At 38.5% G+C, this 19,356-nt stretch overlaps 2 protein-coding genes across 9 annotated transcripts in view; both read right to left on the reverse strand.

Annotated features, from left to right (window-relative positions):
* The window catches only part of Slc12a1 (solute carrier family 12 member 1), an 82,339-nt gene extending 78,370 nt beyond the window's left edge, over nt 1-3,969 (reverse strand). For all 3 annotated transcript variants that reach the window (XM_004835447.3, XM_004835446.3, XM_087181089.1), the window contains exons 1-2: nt 3,852-3,969; nt 2,044-2,663 (exon numbers count right to left, since the gene is read on the reverse strand). In XM_004835447.3, coding sequence (XP_004835504.1) covers nt 2,044-2,463 — 420 coding nt within the window. In that variant the 5' untranslated portion in view covers nt 2,464-2,663; nt 3,852-3,969. The remainder of the gene's footprint in view (nt 1-2,043; nt 2,664-3,851) is intronic.
* A 4,186-nt stretch (nt 3,970-8,155) lies between these two features.
* Nucleotides 8,156-19,135, reverse strand: Ctxn2 (cortexin 2). 6 transcript variants are annotated; one of them, XM_087181100.1, is made up of 3 exons: nt 18,313-19,135; nt 17,203-17,254; nt 8,156-8,588 (listed from the first exon to the last, which is right to left on the reverse strand). In XM_087181100.1, exon 3 carries the CDS (start codon nt 8,544-8,546, stop codon nt 8,286-8,288), a length of 261 nt encoding a protein of 86 aa, XP_087037226.1. In that variant the 5' UTR covers nt 8,547-8,588; nt 17,203-17,254; nt 18,313-19,135; the 3' UTR covers nt 8,156-8,285. The 6 variants fall into 6 exon arrangements, with proteins under 6 accessions (XP_087037226.1, XP_004835515.1, XP_021117175.1 ...); XM_004835458.3 differs by lacking the exon at nt 18,313-19,135 and adding an exon at nt 17,775-18,051; XM_021261516.2 differs by lacking the exon at nt 17,203-17,254 and having other exon boundaries at nt 18,254-19,135.
* Nucleotides 19,136-19,356: the final 221 nt, after the last annotated feature.

Raw genomic sequence — 19,356 nt, forward strand, 5'->3', positions numbered from 1 at the left:
TTAAGTCTCATTTGGTCTCTTTAAAACTGATCTACTCTCTCCAACGTCTACTGAATCTGTCAGAATCAGCTACGGCATTCCTACTGTGTGGTCTTGCAGACGGCTTCTAAAGAAATATTCCTCCAGAGCTTTTCTTTCTTTACTTAGAGATCTATACAAGCCATGGCTTTAGAAATTATAAATAAAGTACTTTCTTCTCTCTGGAATGTCAGTCCTATGAACAATATGAATTTACTCCAGTCCCCCCTTCTTTTTCCCAGTGCCGGGGATTGAACTCAGGACCTTGCACTTGTCAGACAAATGTGGTGCCACTGAGCCACATCCTCAGCCTGGCCCTCCATTCCTTTTTGTTTTTTTCAGTACCAGGGATTGAACTTGGGACTTAGCGCTTTCGAGGCAGGTCTCCATTCTTTTTTAATGGGGGTTAAAAATCTTATTTTACTTTACTGTAAATTGGAAAAAAGGATGAATACCAATATTTAAATTTCGATGCCAATTTTAATGAAGGAGGCAGCTTTAAAAATTATGTGTAATATGGTATAGTATGGTGGGGTAGAATTTGAGGTATTTTTTCTTTTTGAGTTCTGGTTCATTTCACTTCTTCAGATAAGTTGAAATCTCTTTATGATACCCTAGATTTCTCTTTCTGCTCCATCCACAGCTTGCAAATGCATTGTACCCTCCTCTGTCAACCCACTTTTCCTTTTCTTTCTCCTTTTTCTCTCTTCTACCATTCTGTTTTCCTCCCCTCCTTGCTTAGAGAAAGAAAGTGACAGACAACCTGAGATTTGGGAGTTTCGAATTAACTTCCTCCTCACAAATCTTCACCTGGCTGTCATTTTGCCTACAATAGCCACATTGCTAAATTCTTCTGATAAAGCACCAAATATCCCAGATATAATCTACATCTTAGGTCTATGAAGAAGCCAGCTATTTAGCAGAGTGTGGCCATACAGTACCAGGACAGAGAAAGTTTTCCAGGGTCAGGGGATGAAGAAGAATGTGGGACCTTCTTGGGAATTCCTGAGGGTCTGAGCAGCCTGGGAGTAAGTTTTGTAGACATGTTTCCTATGAAAGGAAGAACAAACAGAAAATGAAGAGATCTTTCTCCTTTACTAGTACCTTTCCTGAGAGCAAAGTTCCTAGAATCTCTGGAATGAGTAATCTTTTAATGTTTAAAAATTATCAAATAAATGAATAAGTATGAAAGGAAGTGTTCCAATCATTCTTTTTTCTTCTGAGAGAGTGAACTGTGTTTGAATACCTGATGTCTAGTTATTCTTCTTAGAATGAAATTATGCCCCATAAAATAATATTCATTGCAAACTGGGTAACAGAAGAGCCAGAGGATAAAATCCATCAACATATCTTAGACCAAGTTATAGAAGAGGAAATCTAAGCTTCTAAACAATATGCTGCAAGATTAGAAAAAGTACTGCCTTGTACTTCCAGCAGGTGTGGCAATCCTGGCAACATTCCTTAAAAAATCAAAAGTTCAGCCACTTATGCTTCTTAAATTTAATTTATTTGTTATATGTGGAGGTGCATTCATGAGCCTCAGGCAAAGTTTTGAAGAGGAGAGGATAAATGCTGAATCTTATAAATTTCTGCTTTCTCTAAAAAATATTTTTAAAAACACCCATGCACACTAAAGGCTGGTATCCACAATATTAACTACTGCAAACAGGCTGAATTTTCTTTTCTTCTTCTTCCAATTGCTGTGGCAGAACCAGCTTAGTATTCAGCGTGACATGTTTAACCAAGTGTGAATTGGCTAACTATAACTGTAAACAAGCTAAGACGTACTGCCCAACTTTCAGAGGAATTTTGTAGCTCTCCATCCCAGGGGAGTTAACATTTGTGAAGCGCTGTTGGGTGGGCTTTCTGCTTATTGGGAATAAGGAACAGTTGTGTGAGGAAGATGGATGGTTGGGGACAGACCTCTTCAGTTGACCATTTCACATGCAGAAGCTATTAAAGAGGAGGACAGGACTGGAACAAACAAGTAAGGGCAGATACTTGCCTTGTGTCCTTCAAGCTTACCTTGGCCAGTTGCTCATGAATATCCAGCAGGCTGGGTCTGTTGACCTTGGGTCCACTGACGCTGCCCGTGTTCCGGTAGTACTCAATCTTGGGAACTGCATCCATGGTATTGTGCCCAAAGGTTTGTAGGTAGTATGTGTTTGTGTGGGAATCGTAGGTGTGAAAACTGGTGTCTGTTTTAGCAGTTTCTCCATTTTGCAGGAAGTTGTCATAGCGTTCCTGATTCCCAGGTCTAAAACTGATTCTCAGTCTGTTCTGAGTTTCGTCTCCAAAAGAGGTCTCTTCATAATGAGGAGGGTCGCTGTTATCATTCACAGCTGCACAACTCTCCTGGCCCTCGTTTATGATATTAACTTGAAAGCGACTGGTATTACTGGGCACCGAATCCAGAAATACATTGGAAGAGTTGTTCAAGGACATCTTCTAAAACAGATTTTTTTGGACTGAGCTAACCACCTTGTGGTTGTAAAAAAAAAAAAAATCTGTATATTTCTGCCTGAAAACAAATACTGGTTACATTAGGTTACATTAGGGAGCTCCTGGTTTTTGTCCTAGGTGAACTCAATAAGTAGATCCTTGATATATTGTTTCCTATATAATCTTCAGGATGGTCTTCAAACCTGTCGTTCAAAAAGAAAATTAAATTTGTTCCAAACATACAAATACATTTAAGTAAGGCTGGAGCAAGAGGGAATAGTTTTCTTTTTCAAGACATACACTTATAAGTTAATTTCACTAAAAACTACATGTGCAGGAACCTTAGTCACCTGAGCAATTAAATCCTATAATAAATAACTGGGGCCTCGCTCCCGCAAACAGAATTTCCAAGCGAGTCATTGACATGTTACTGTGTCTGTGGTTTTGCTTGGATTCCGTGTAGTTGGAGTAACTTTCAGAGAGCATAGAACTCTGGCAATTGAGTACAGTTAGAATGGATAAGAATATTCTCAGCCTGAAACATGACTCATTGACAGTACCAAATGTTGAAACCGCAAAGTATTTTATGATTGCTAGGCACACACATTATATGATAATAAAGTGAAAACTAAAACTTCTTTTAAAATGCATTTGTGCTAGTTTATAAAAATCTATACATGTTTAAGTGAAGGATTTGAAAAATATTTGTTACTTATGCAACAAGTAAAAATTACATTTTAGAATGTGAATTTAAAAAGTGCCACCCATCAAAATGATATCTCTATACATTCTTGGATCTTTTACTAGACTTCAAAATGTTTCATTTGCTCAAATTCTTTTTTAACAAATGCTATAAAGGAACCATTAAAAATACATGAGCATTTGGGATAAGGAGATAATTCGTATCCCTTAATAAAGTCTGTGTTATATTTAGGAAAGATAACCATTGCTTTAAGACTTTTTTCAAGGAACTATTCTCAATAATTGAGAGATTTACATTTGATTGCAAGATGAATAGACTACACAGCAATTTTCATAATTTTACAGCATTAGCTCATGTTGAAACACTTTCTTTAGAATCATATTTCTTTAATACTTTAAAATTTTGGGTTTTCAAAGAAAGTTCTAGAAAAGTGAGATAAATTTAGACAAAGACTTACTTTTGTCATATTATTATTAAAGCTATTTCTTTGACTAAAATGAATCCCAAGTTAAACTTTTAAATAACCTTTCCTGATGAAATTATAAGTGAAGCTATTATCTTTTTTAGGTTTTACAGAGCATCTCACTTTTCCTTATAGAAGCTGATGTCCTTTATTCCACTCTTCAAAATCTACTTTATGGCAAGTTTTAAGTGTGGTTTTCACTTTCCCCAGAAATGTTTAACTTACCACTCAGGAGCCTGCTTCTGAGGAACTGTAACCTACAGCACTGCCCAGGCATATATGAGGCATTTAGCTTTCAGCCCAGGACCGAGGCTTCCTCTTATTGGTTAGAATCTTCCTTGAAAGAGATGACTTTGCAGTGATTGGCCTGGCAGAATGCTAGAAGCCCCACCCAGTCATTAGCCCTAAGGGACCTTTAAGTACCACATCAACTAGTAACTAGTAGTAAACCATTAATCCTTTCAGACAGGATATAAAATAAAGTTTCTTTAATTCATATGGCAAAATAGGTTGCTCAACAGCAATCATTCAAAAAAAATATCGCTTCAGTCACTTGGGGCTGGATAAATTGAGCCCCATGGTCTTATTTATGGGGAGTTGTAGAGACTGCCTGTTATTCAGATATGTACTAAAATATAGACCCCCCAGCGATAATTTTAATATTGAATAACTAGAAAATGGCATCAGGAATTATTTTCTCTTATGGTAAATATTGCCTTGTCTCTTCCCTGCCTGGGAAGTGAGTAGTTAAGAGAAGAATCAACAATTCATTGAAAAGATTTCTACCTAGTGGGAAAACTATCTGAAGCAGGAATCAAACTGAAGTATGTTTCCCAGTGGCACTACTAAATGAACCTTTCATCTCCATCTGGAAATACATTTTTATCAAATCTAGTTTTTGAGTTTTGCTGAGAAGGTTTTGCTCAAATCTGTGAGTTGGTGATTATTAAGACAGCGCAAACAATCCCTCCTGCAGGTCTGTCATTGGTTTTCAATCAAGATGATTGAATGAGTCCTCCTTGTGTCTAACAAGAAGCTGCCCAAGTGATTTCCACTTGCATCAGAGAGGCTTGGTGGTGCAATATAGTAAAACTCTGGAGCTAGGATCTTTGGTTTATATTCTGGCCCTGCCATTTCTTTTTTGTTGTTGTTGTTGTTTGTATTTTTTTGGTCTATGTATATCCTTTTATTTGTACATTTTAGGTGTACAATATAATGACATTCATCACTGGCCATTTCTTATCTATGTGAACTCAGGCAGGTTACTCTGTGGATAATCACAGTACTGACCTTGCAGAATTTTGTGAGGATTAAATAAGTTAATTTGTTCTAGGATTTAGAAGAGCACCAGCATGCACACAGCCCTTGCTTTTGCTACTTTAGCAATATTCACAATTGGCTTGTGACTTACACTTAGTTACATCTGAGATTCTGAGATCAGTTACTAGAAATTGGAAGAGGCATTCTGCCTGTTAAAACGGGAGGAAAAGTTAATTGATGAGGAGATACAGGATTATAGAAAAGGGTATAGAGACACCTTAGTGGAAATTCTTAGGTCCTCTTAGGCAGGTACATATGTTACTTAGGCTGATGTCATGAGGTTATATCCCAAACACAGAGCATTACAAAGATGTCTCTATAACTCAATTTCCTCTTAAAGGCCACCAATATAAGGCATTTATCTATTTACCCAAGAGCTCTAATTTCCATGTAGAAGGCCTTTAGGCACAAACATTAGACACATTTCAGATCTGAAGTGAAGCTGACTCTTTCAATTGGTCTGGGACCAATTAGAATGAAGTTAGGAGTCAAAATAAGTTCTAATCATTGAGTTAGGACAGGAGCTGTGAATTGACATTGTCCAAACCCAGCTTGCTTTTCCTCTACCAAAGGCTGTGCGTGAGCTCCTCCAATGCCAGTTTCTTGCTGCCTGCCTGCCCGACTACAGTGTAGTGTGGATTAGTTTTAGTCTTGGTCTTACATCAACCAGACAGTTTCATTCTAAGGCTTTTATCTCTAACAGTGAAATGAAAGTCTTTGCTCTTTTTTAAGGGAATTCAGAACTTCTAGAGAAGATGGGAGATGGTTTGGGAGATATGGACTAAATTACACCATCCATAAAGTTAACCTTGAAGGGTGAACCTGATTTAGGCCTTCAGACAGGTGGGCAAGGTAACAGGAGCAGTGTAACTCTGTCTCTCTGCCTGTTCTCCTCAACAAGGCTCTCAGGGAGGGGCGGTGGTGGCTGATCCCAAGTATGACATTGGAATCTAACACTGAAAGACGAGCATTTTATAAAATTTCCGTGCTGTGTCCATTTTATAGCCAACCTTTTGAAAGTGGATAGTTATTATATTTTTCTAGCTCTGAAAATACAGATGATGACCCCTCTTCTGTTCCTTCAAAAGCAAATCTAAGGCATACAATAGGCCATGAATAAAAGCTATGGGTGTTTAGATCCAGTATGGGGATGTGGACGAAGCCATGCATGGAGATGCTTTAGGCTGATGACTTTCTCTGCTTGTAAATAATATGGTAGTGGAGCTGTTGTCTGAAAATGTTCATACTTCATAAAGTTTTCTTGCCTTTTGGCTTTTTGAAATTTGCTTTAAAAAAAAATTAAGATCCAGTTCTGCTATATTTGAGTTACCAAAATGGAGAGTTTTTGTGGGTGCTTTACCTGGGAGATAAACAAGATACCTGACACTCGGATACATTTTCAGAGAGCACTTTAAAAGCCTGTGACATCACGAAGCTGTCTAGTGCCCTGACATATACAGTTTTTAGCAAGTTCAGCTGAGCTTAGATCAGTGATAACTTCTTAGGCTAAATTACCAGCTGGCTTCAGGGTGTTCCAAGCCTGAATTCCTGTACAACAGGGGCAGAGAGAGACCCCATGAGGTGAAAGTTTTGCCCAGAAGAGTCACAGCCAACACAGATGGGGATGGAAAGCATCACGGAATCTCATGGAGATGGATAGGTTTGGAATTACACAGTCCTGAGCAGCGGCCATATTGGTAAGATGTAGACGTGAGAAAGATGGTGTCAGGGAGGATGGAACATGCTAGAACACCCACTTTCGATTCTAAACACAACCATCCCTAACTTGATGACCTGGGGAAGTTACTTAACCTTCTTGACCTTAGTTCCTCATGTGTGAAGCTGAGATGAAAATAAAATGGAAGTAGTAGCCCCAAATTCAAAAGATTTGTAAGGGTATCATATAAATGGAAAGCACCTAATTGAATGCTCTCAGTAAATATTAGTCTTATTTCTCCTTGACATGTCTGGCTGTTCTGTAGTCCCACTTGTCATAAATGTTTTTGTATTTATTTGTTCTTTCCTATATGCCTCCATTCAGTGATCATAGAGAATCAGAATTGTGTAGCTGGAAAGACTTTTGAGATTGTATAATCCTATCTTTCCATTTTTCAAATTAAGAGAATGAAGATTGAAGAGGCTGAATAACTTATACAAAGCCATTACTTCTTAGAGTTCAAGAATTTCTATTGCCAAATCTTGAAGAAGATACTACATAATGATAGCACAGTACATACTAATGCTATTTTAGGGTTTTCAGTGTGCTGTCACATTCATTATATCTCATTGGTCTTCCCAACGTTCTCACAAGATATGTAGGATGGGTTTCTTGCCCTTGTTCTCCAGCTGTTGGAAAATACATTGTCTTTAGCTAACTTTCTAGATCATAAATGTAGTTCTTGGTTGGGGCCAAAATCGTAATTCAAATTTCTTGAGATTAGGCTTCTAATCTGAGAAACTTCTCAAGACATTTTAAATCTTTATTCTTGAATCTCTGTGTTCCAGGTACATTTGTAGCCTTTTTAGGCCCCTGAAGTCCACAGAGATTAGATGACTTGTCCAAGGTTGTGTAGCTAACTAATAGTGTCAGAGCTGAGACTGGATTTTGTGTTCTGGTAGAGAGTTCTTTCCACTGTGTTGTGCTAGAAACCCCCCTTTCCATGCTATTTATATAAGGAACAGTGAAGGAGGTATTAATATGAGGCAGGTCTGGAATTTATGGATCCAAATATTTAATTATGAGAGATTCTACCCCCAAAATTAGAAGGGTCAGGGCTTTATGAGTCTTGAGAATCTAGGTTATGTGGATTTGGGTATTATTTTTTCCTGTGAAGCTTGTGGACCTACGGCTGTTCTTTAAAAACTCAAATTGCCCTCTATGGCTCTGAGGTCAGAGCATGAGTCCCATAAAAACTCATGTTCTGTTCTTTGGACTGAAGGTCCCTCGGGTTTCAAACCTGACTTGATAAAGGAAGAGGAATCTGGAGTATGGACTATGGAGAGTGCCTGAGTTTTGCAGGGAGAGGAAGCAGGATGCCTCCAGCATAGTCATTAGCATGAGAAAAGAAGTAAGGTTCAGAGCAGGAAAGGATGAAGATGATCTACATGGTTGGAGCCATGTTTATGCTGTACTCATTAGAAACCTCCATGCAGGGAGAGAGGAGCGAGAAATCCCCACAGAGGGGTGATAATTTACACAAGGTGGTGGATAAAGCAATCACAGATGTTTATTGAATTCAGTGAATGAAAGGAGGTCTTGTCTGGCACACACAAGGTAATCACAAATATATCCCCCACGTGTCCCACTGGCATAACCATAAGAAGCAAAAGTCGGAACTCTCAGGCAAGCGCATATTCAAATGTCCCTTTGTCAAACTCTTCAACTTCATCTTCCCATGTGGAGGAAGGCATGCTACTATATGGGTCTAACAGAATTTTGAAGCATCGGATAATAAGAAGTCCCAAGAAGATACACAGAATCCCAACGAAAGCAAAGCCAGTCTTTTGCTCCAGAGTCAACGAGAAAGTGGAGACTTCATGGACGCTCATCTTAGCTGAAGAGTTGCCACAGTAGATACTACTCATTATTCCCGGGTACATTCTTGAGGCTCTTCAGAATTCCTGCTGGCATCAAAGCTTGGCCTAGGTACAAAATTGGACTCAGTTTAGTTTTACCCTGGTATGGTATTGGGCAGGAAGTTGTTTCATAAAATCTGGTAGTTTTTCAAATCCTCCACTTAACTCACAAAAGGATGTTGGAAAACATCATCAGGTACGGATCTGAACCAAAGTAGCACTGGAGATGCTACTCGCACTGTGGCAATTACAGAATTACTTTTGTGGGCATATAAAGCTGCCTACATAGTCTAAATATAAAATCAAGTGTGAAGGTGAACATTCAACTAATTAACCCTAAAAACCTCTGGGTCATTGGTAGGTTATCACTGCTGGTTCTTTGAATTTGCTTCTAATTTTCGCTTCCTTTCTGCATGTGTGGATAATGCCATGAATATGCATAGAGTACTAGCTGCTCATGCCATTTGAAGTCCACACCATGGGGTTTATCTCCAGTGTCATTTCATCCTATATCTACTGATTCTTTTAAACAGGTATAATGTCTTCTCTCTTCACCTCTTCAGCTTTTATACTTATGTACTTGAATTTTTTTTCTCCCCTATGGCTGATGCACTAAATGTGAATTTGTTAAAGAAACAAATCATCTTTTTAAGGTGAAAGATTTATATGATCTGAAGAGAAACCATAGTATTGTGTTTTTAAAAAATTATGTTAATACCAGCAGTGTCAAAAGCAGCACCTTGTAAGGGACAGCAGCAATAGTTTTGGCCCATCGACTACCTCCCCACTATCCTCATTAGTTCTCAGAGCCCCCTAAATTACAGAAAATCCTAGGTAAACAGGACATTTTTTCTGCAAATTCAGCTTCAAGACAAGGTTCCCCGGTCCTCTCCCACCAGATTTTTATCCCTAAACCCCTACTACATTGCGATTCTAAAAATACAGCTGAAGTGCTCAGAAAGTATATGCTGAATTGAAACAAAACAGTTTTCCCCCATCTGATGTTTCAGGAAGTTAAATTAATTAATCATTGTAAAAATAAAGATAGCTAATTAGAGCAAATGATTACCAATATATGGCAACTCTGTGGGACTGTCGCCAATAAGTTATCATCCAGTAACTGAGAATGAGAGGCTTAGTGTTTTCTTTTTGTTATTGTTTCTTTTGGTCATTTTCTGAAATTATGTTTATTTTAAATTAGTGACCTTTGAGATTATTTAGGACCAAGTGTTCAGAGAAGAACAGAGACAGTAAGAGATGGAAAGTAAGGAGTGAAGAAAGTAATTATGAGCGTTGTTGCTTTCAGAAATATTCAGTAAATAATGCAATCAATCAGTACCAATCCATATTGTATTTTATAACCTGAACTGGTAGAGATATTCAGTACATTCTAGGGTATGCTAGTTGTTTAAGTTTTTGTTGTTGTTGTCTTTTAATAAAATTGTTTCAAACTGCTCCGTTAAATTTCTTTCCACCAAATCATTTTATGCCCTAATAAATAAGGATATAGTGAACTTAATTTTTTGGGGGGTACTGGGGATCAAACTCTGGTCCTTGCGCTTGCGCAGCAGGTGCCAAAACGACTGAGCTAAATACCCGGCCCCCAGTGAACTTAATTTTTTAAAGTATCACTTAAGAGGCTCAGCGTGATCTTTCTGAAGACTGAGTTCTTGTATAATTTTTTCTTTTAAAATTGTAGGAGAGCAGACTATCTAATAACTCTGAAAATTGACCGGGTGCTTTTTTCCAGCTCAGTTTCTACTTTTCTTGTTTTTGTCAGTGAGGGGTCATTTGCTGAGATACCTGTGAACCCTGGTCTATTTGTTTAATGGGTGGGAAAATGGGAAAGCAGAATGCTTCTACCTGGAGTCGCTTGAGCAAGCCCATGTCATGTAGCTGACTGCTTTGGACAAGTCACTTGTTTTAATTGCTTTTTTATTTTTCACTAGAGCAAATCCTTGGCAGGTTATGATGTCCGATTTTTCAGGGCTATGTGGGTACCAGGAGGAAATAGACCTGGCTTGTGGGTGGACACTGTCCACACTCTGCCTGGTGGGTTTCCTCCCATGAAGGTCTTGCTGGGAATGCTGCAGCCTTTAGCAGTGAGTGAGTTTCAGGGGCAGCCCCACTGCAGACAGCTGCCTCACCCAAGGTCACGGCTCTTCCCAGGGAAGGTTGCATTCAACCAAGGTGTTGGCATTCAGGCGTGACCGTCTGAACTCAAAGGGAGGCAGCACTCCATGCAGCCCTAAAGTTCCACGTGGGGTCCTCTGAGCTGTCACTGGGTCTACCTCACGGCTCAACTTCTGCTCACACCTGCTTGGTTCTCCAATCTCCTGCAGGTGCAGAGTCCAAGGGACATGCTAAATAACCATGGGACATGGGACAGGGATGGCTCAGGGCCTGGTTTCAGGGGGAGCCCAGCTTCCAACCACTGGCATCACAAAAGTTACAACACCTGGGCAATTTTAATGATTTGTTCATTTTTCCAGTGAGTTCATTTTGCCAACAGGTAGAGATAGTTTAAATTGCGTATAGTTGGGTATTAGCTAAATTTACTCTGATGTTTTTAAAAAATTCATAATGTAGACACATGTACGGGGTCATAGCTCATCACTGGAGGAGTTAAATCAGTTGGTTCTTGGCCAATAATTAAACCACAGTGCTCTGCCACCAATACACAAAACCAGCCAACAGACAAAAAGAGTTGTCTAGATGTAGCGGAGATACATTATTTATCTCTTAGATTGAAACAAGGTATCTTCCCAGTTAGGGTAAGGGTTAGAGTTGAGATTAGGGTTATAGAAGGCAATGCTTTGCGCTTTGAGTCTTAGGCAGTATGTGAATTAATAGAAAAAAATAACTTTCTTAAGTAGTAACCACATTATGGATGTCTGATAAATATCTGAGTTGAATTTAAATATGTGGAAGAATATAGTTTTTTTTTAAGAATATAGTTTTTGATGAATGAAGTTATTGTTTTTTAAAAAATTTAAAGTATCCAGAAAGTATGAAAAAATGTATTTAGCTAAAATTAAATGAATAAGAAAACTTGTGTTTGATTGCAAAAAGTGGCCTTGGAGGTTGTTACAAACATTCAGTAGCTCTTTTAGTGTTTGGTGTTTCTTCTTTTTACTATCAAATTGGTCAATGTAGCAGTCCCAGAAAAATCCATACGAGTTTTAGTGTTTAAAGGTAGAGAAAGTAGATCTTTCCTAACAACTTTGTGAGTTTTCTAAGAAATGGTATAGCTATCATATTATTTTGACATTAATCTGCATCTGGAAGTACAGGGTTAAATTATGTATTCATTTGGAGTAATTTTTGGTCACATTAATATTTCTGCTGCAATTATCCCTTCCTCTTCTATCCCTGTTCTCTACTTTACATGGATGTTATGTTAGCTGAAAAGGTTATAAGATACTTTGAAGGTTTTTGGCATCAGGTAGGGGAACAGAAAATGAACGGATATACAGAATCACTTAGTAAATGAATAAAGTCATTACTTTTTAAGTTCCTTTAAGGCACAAATGGTTATTACACGACATTAAACAATTTACAACCATTCTATAACTCTATTATTGGTACAGCTATAGAAAAAATGCAGTGCAACTAGGGAAAATGCTGAAAAGTGACCAAAAACTTTAAAGATGTTTCAGGAAGTCTAAAGAGTTGAATGGACTTAAGGTAACAAATAATATTTTTCAAACTTATTCACTTATATTGAGTATCTGTTCTGGATCAGCACTGTCCTGGATGCTACATAATTGTGACCTTGATAACAATGTGTACCTGTCATACTGAGTGTCATGTCCCCGTAGAAGAGCTACACACAATTATTTTAAAATGTCTAATCTATGTGTATATGTATTTGTATATGCATATGTTATGCCAGGCAGTCAAAATCTAAATGCTGTGAAAGAAAGAAAAATAAGTGAAGCAGAAAGAGAATTATGGTAGATGAAGGGCACTCTTTTCATTTATGAGGGTTAGCAAAAGCTTCCCCAGGGAGAAGATATTTAGCCAGGAGATTGACTAATGTCAAGGATGGAACCATGGAAATATTTGGGGGAAGAATGTTGAAGTTTGAGGAAACTGCCACTGGAGAAGCATTGAAGTAGAAGTAGGAATTTTATGTATGACATGTTCAAATCAAGAAACTAATTGAAAGATTAAACCCCTTATTTGTCTTTTTTTTTTTTTTCAGTACTGGGGATCGAACTTGGGTCCTTGAGCTTGCGCAGCTGGTGGCAAAACCACTGAGCTAAATCCCCAGCCTTTAAACCCCTTATTTGTACAAGATGGTTTAATGATATAAAAGGACAAAGAAAAGACAGAACTACTTAATCTATTTTTGTCTTTTTAACCAATGTAGGACAGTGTTTAAAAATAACAGAAAAATCAAATAATATTAGGGGATAAGAATGTAGTATGATAATGGTCAGACACATTAAATGAGTTAAAAGTCCTAGAATCAGATAATTTATAACCTGCACCTTTCAGAAATTACTGACTACAAGATAGCTGTTAGAGGTATGGACATAGACAGATACATGTTTTCATTTTCAGAAATAATGGGGAATTGTGAAAATTACATATTAATGATGTGCAATTAATCTACATTTAATAGGTAATTTGTCAACACTAGAGGGCCGGGGATTTAGCTCAGTGGTTTCACCACCTGCTGTGCAAGCGCAAGGACCCAAGTTCAATCCCCAGTACCCCCCACCCCCAAAACTAAAAAAAGTCATTCGAAGTTAACATGAGTATACTGTAGGAAGCAATGCTGCACTAGATATCCATTGCTGTGGCAAAATAACTGAAAGAATCAAATTTAAGGGCAGAAAAATTTATTTTGGTTTATAGTTTCAAAAGTCTCGGTTGGTGGTTGCTTGTTCCTGTTACCATAGGACTGTGTGTGGTGGTACATTGTGGTAAGGCATGTGGCCTAGCAGGACTTTTCATCCCTTAGAGGCCACAAAACAGAGAGAGAGGCAAAGGAAGGGGCTAGGGTCCCAGTGTCCGCTTCCCAGTGAGCTCACTCCCACTGGACCCCTTGTCCCAAAAGTTCCACAGCCTCCCAATAGTGCCACAGGCTGTGCCCATGTCCTCAACACATGTGGCCTTTGGTGGACATTCCAGACCCAAACTATAGCAAATGCTAAATTCACTTTCAGTTTTGAAAGTTTACTACTAACAGAGTGAATCAGGGAAATAGCATTGAACAGTGTAAAATTTTTGGCAATGTATTTAATAGTCTCCCATGATATGCTTGTCAGGAAGATATGAGCTCTGCCTGGACAATGGTATTTTTATTTTTATGTGGATTCATAGTTCACCAAACTCCTCTAATTTACATTCTCTGATTATGGAGATAGTTCTGTTGGATCACAAGGATCTAACTCTATTTATATCCTCTTCAGGATCTTTGAACAGTTAAATTGAAGTAATTATGTAATGATTATTAAAAATGTCACAAAGTTATATGGTAGCTAACAGGATCAATGTTCAAATCAACTCTGATAACTAGATTTCTCTATTGAAACTGGAACATAAAATTTAATAGAAATATTTCTAAAAGTTCTCTGTATAAGTGAGAGAGAGGGAAATGTACCAACCCCAAATGTAGGAGACATGACTTGGCAGTTTATCTGAACTGAATCTGCAAGTTGCAATCACTAAATTATTAGTATACATCAGAGATGTCAGTTGTTTTTTGAAAAGCAAAAGCTGTCCTAAATTGAATAGAATGCAAGTGACAAAAAGTAGTAAAGCCAGTGTTATGCCTCAGTTCTATGTAAAGCAATATATATTCACAATAACTTCACCAAAAATATTTACTGCATTGCTACTATATACTTTCAGACATGGCTGCCTCTCTTCAAAGAGATTCCAACTAGTAAGAGGAAGTATTCTTAAAAAGAATAAAACAATGTGGGGTTCTACGAAGGAAATAAAAAAGGAAAGGGGGAATAAATTTGTAATCAATACCCCCTGTATATGAAATAGTGCTTTACTTATATTGTTTCATCTTCACAGCAACCATATGGGGTTGATGTTATTACCTCTAATGTCTTGATGAAAAATATTCAAAGAGCATAAGCAAATTTAAAGGCGATAGACATTTCACTCATTTGGGGATCAGCAAAGTTTCTCTTGCAAGAGATTGTGTTTGAACTGAATCTTGGAAGGGAGAAGGATTTAGATTTGGGGTTGGGAAAAAAGAGCACTACAATAAATACAAAGCAGAAAGGTGCTGGGTTTATTTAGAGGACAGTGTGGAAAATGTGGTCCAAGCAAAGGGGAGTAAGGGAAACTAAATGCTGGAAAGGCAATTTGGAGCCAAACTGTGAAATATCTTGACTGTTAGCTGAGAGTTTGAATTTTATTGGCCTAAATATTGTTTGATAATGATACTAAAATCAACATAAATTCGAGGGAGAAAACACTATGAAAAGAGATTATTTATTCACTTGAGAACCAAAGAGGCCTGTACTGTAGGAATATGGAAATGAGTATGGACTTGAAATATATTTATAAAGACAGGAAGTATTGGACTTGGTAACTGAAGGAATGTAGTGGATCATAGAAAGTGAGGGGCTGATGATTACTATTAAGCCTGGACGAGTGGGAAAATAGTGTTTTCCTTAACCATGATAAACTAAGAACAAAACATAGATTTAGAAAGTAAATGAAGAGTTTAGCTCTGAAATGAGTGAATTTGTGATGCTCATTCTGGTACATACTAGATCATGTTGCCCGGAATAAAATTCCTAGTCAGAGATCTCTTTTAGGGTATGATGGTCAAATACAATCTATGTGAAAGAATCCATCCAGGATAGAAAGAGCCCAGTACACGAAACTATTTGCAGATCAAAATTTAAGAGAAATAAAGAATTATTGAGCTTGCTTAGAAAAAGAGACCTCAAAGAAGCCAATAGATGCGTACAAATATTTTAAATGTTTTGTAGTAAATGAGGTGGATGTGTATTTGATTGATCCAGAGGACAATTTTGTTGTAATTCCATTAAGGTTCTGTTGGCTGTTACCAGATAGGATTGGAGCTGACAGAAGTTGTCAACACACCTCAAAGAAAGCCTGTCCCCCAAAGAGAAACAGGTCTCTGGTGGCGTAACATCAAGTGTCTTTGGTCCTGAGTAAATCTGTAGTAGGAAGTTCACCTGGGAAGAAAGAGGCTAGGGTTCCAGGAGGAGGCTTTGATACACTGCCAAATTCTGCAGTGGTGATGAAAACTAAGTACTGAACAATAGGCCTTGGGCTTGGCATGCAGCATTATTTCAGTAAAATTTTCAGTTGAGTGTCAAGGAAGGACATTAAACTAAAGAGGATTTAGGTGTGATGGGTAATAAGAGAATGGTGCCAGGTGATAAAGGAAATCTGATAAAATATGTTTTTCTTGCACACAGATGCAGATGGTTAAATTATGAGAATTACCATTTTTAATAATTAGGTCATGACCATATATTCAGTTTTCAAAAGAAAAGTCAAGTAAATTTACCTGGAGTTCAGAGAGGTATGACATTTCCATTTTTAATAGGAATTTTGGGGTGAGAAAGAACAGATTTTTATTAATATCTGAAAAGGAAAACAGACTTTTATATTTGTCTTAACTTCCTACTTTCTACTAAAGATGAAAATAAAAGTCATGGAGAAAAATTGAGAAGATAATATTCAGAGGTTGGGAAAGTGGCCATTGCTGCAGGCTGTTTCTACACAAACAAATAAAAGTAAGAGTTAAGCAACTGCCCAACAATGTACTCAGCAAACAGATAGTTTGGTAATCTAACACATATCTGTAGCAGTTGGAATGTGGGTATTTGAGGCATTTGTTCAAATTTCCATTTTGCTTGATTTTTGAAATGAACAACTTGTTTCAGCACCAAGTCTAAAATTTTTGAAAATATATTTCTAAGTATGCTGAGCTTGATGGCTTTCTATTGATATGGAGGATAATATAAGAACATTAATACAATAAGAACAAATAGAAGTCTTCAATTATAATACTGATTTCTTCATAATTAACAAGGTATCTAAAATTCTCAAAAGCTATGGAGGAAAGAGATTTTCAGTTTCTCTAATTGCTGAAAGGTACGAGAAACAAAAGCTTCATTATTAGGTTCTGCACAGCAAGCATTGCAATGGTTACCTTGGGAGGAAAACATCATCCTAATTCCCTGCTTACAAATATAAGAAAAAATTAGATTATAAAGTAAAAGTCTATACATTAAAAATATGAGAAAAGAAGAGTTGAGAAAAATAAATAATTTTTTCAAAAAGAGAGTAGAATGTGCAATTGAGTGGTGGTAAAATTAAAATATGCTACGCCAGAAAAATGGATGAAATTATCAACATTTCATTACTTCAATGTTTAGCTGTATTTTTATAATACTACTGCATATGATAAAACACAGCTTTGAGCCATATTCATCGAATAAATGTTTAGGCACTTCAGAAACAAGCATCTAGGTAGAAAGTACATCATTTCTTTCATGGCAAATGTCAAGCACTGAAATTTGTGGGTCTTGATGAGTCATATGAGTAGGCCAAGGATAATACCTGTAGATATCAAAAGGCCCAAATCTCATGGAGTTGCTTTGTAGTTAGCAACCAATAAATGATCAGTCATACAAACAGTCAAGCAAAGGTAGTATTTTTATACCTGATATGTAGTCTTTCATACACGTAAATGTTGTAGGTGGTGTTTATTTCTTCTGTGAAATAAATTTACTGATTATGAGATATAAAAATGCACTTTTCAGAAACATAGAGCTATTTAATTTGCATGTAACAATGCATAATTGTAGACATCAATGCTAAAAATGTATGAACCCAGTTGTTTGAAAAGAGCCTTCTATATTTTTATTTTACTCAACAGGTTTTTTTCTTTTTTATTTATCTAGTAATGGTATTCCATACAAGAAATCTGGAATAGTTTTTAGAATGGAATGTGATGTTTTGGGTAAGAATTATCTTGGTCATTAGATATAATAATCTCTGATATGAGTGACATAACATTCATAACTTCATGAAATGACACATATAAACACCCAAGTTTAAAAATGAGCCCTCCCATGCATACACATATACACCCCACACCACATATCAAGGTTATTAAATCTTATTAGAAGTTAAGAGGGAAAAGAAGCATTATTGAGGCCACATCTGCACAGAGCTAGTTAATGGAAAGGAATGGAATGTATTGGTATCAAAGGAATATCTTAAATTACGAACCCAGATGTCTTCATCATGGTGGAATGCATAAATTCCAGAGTTTCCCAGAGATTCAAACCTTGGGATCTTCCAGAACCCATCCTAAAACCTTTCAGATTTCAGCCTTAAGAGAATTTGTCTCTTAAGAGAATCTTTAGATAGCTTCTCGGATACTGATTCCTTGCAAAGCACTGGTCTAAAAAATTTTTTAAAACGTCTCAGTAGAGAAACCTAGATCATCATTATGATTCTTCCCGGTTTGTCTCCAGTTCTCTTGCTATCTATTAAACCAAGGAAGCATGGAAACTTCCTACCAAATGTTATGGGAGAAGCATCAGCTATCTGCATACGAAATATCTTTTTTTTCCTTTTGACCACAACATCAGCAGGTGCGGAAGCATCAGGCCCTCTCTTCTTTGGAATTTGAGCTCCCGGACCTGCCTCCCTCCCCGCCTCCCTCCCCTCCTCTCTGCTTCGAGGACGCGCCCTCCGGGACCTGCCTCAGTGCTGGCTGCGGGAATGGGAGTAGGTGGAAAGTAAGTTGCAGGCAGCCCCTCACCTGCCATGCCTGTTGTCATGGAGACGGGATCCAGCGGGAGACCTGGGGTCGCGGAGCGTCCGTGCACGCCGCCGCTTCCGCACGCGTGCGAGGCGCGCTCTGGGGGCCCGCATGGGGCCGCACGACCGCGGCGACCCGCCTTCCCGAGCTGCGTGTGCCAGCACTCGTGCCCATCGGTGTAGACGGTGGCCGCTTCCCACCCCAGAGTGCGCTGCACGCGCCTGTGGATTTGCAGGACACGAGTGTGACAGTGCGTACGTGCGCGCGTGTGGACACGCCTGGCCGGGCCTGTGCGTGGGGCCGAGAGAAGGGAGGGGCGGCCACGCAGCAACAGGCTCTGCTCTTCATCTCGCTGCGAAGGACGAGAGGAAGAAGAGGCCTCAGGCTGACTACAGGCGCGGACCTTCTTTGCTGCCTAGGGCAGCTAGGGGGGAGCATTTTGCTGTGTGCCGTGCAGGGAGCTATGCAGCCACGTCCCTTTCGAGGGCGAAGGGAAAGCAGCGTGGGGGAGCGAAGCGGCGCTGGTTTAACCCGAGACCTAAGGCGTCACTGGGAATTCTGTTCCCCAGCCTTCTGGGTTGCGCCTCCCTTCTCTCCAGGAGCAAGCGCCTGACGCTGTCCGTAGTGCTGAAACGCGCTCCTCAATAGCAGCTAGAACGAACCAAGACAAGCAAGGAAAGCTCCAACAAAGCCCTCCGGTAGCTGCGAGGCACTGTTCCTAAACTGCTGAATATGTAGCTTGCAAATAAATCACGTTGGAAGCAAAGCGGAACACATCAAAGCAACAGAACCTCCTCCCTCCCCGCACTTTAGGGCTCTGCTTGTCTCTCCAAACCTAGTGGTAAGTTTCCCAGGCCTACTCATGTTTGACCCTGTATCCAGAAACTACAATTTGCATGCACCTGTAGATTTCCTGCACATTCAGTTATTCATCTTATGAACTATGGAACTGTCTGTTTGAGGAGAAAATGTAAATATAGAACTGAAACATCATTCATGTTTTAAAAAATCAAAAGCTGAGAACATATAAGTGACCAGGTTAAA

This window comes from Heterocephalus glaber, unplaced genomic scaffold (assembly GCF_053883595.1).
Source record: "Heterocephalus glaber isolate CG9 unplaced genomic scaffold, H.glaber_assembly_v1.0 deba00000122, whole genome shotgun sequence".
NCBI lineage: Eukaryota > Metazoa > Chordata > Mammalia > Rodentia > Bathyergidae > Heterocephalus > Heterocephalus glaber.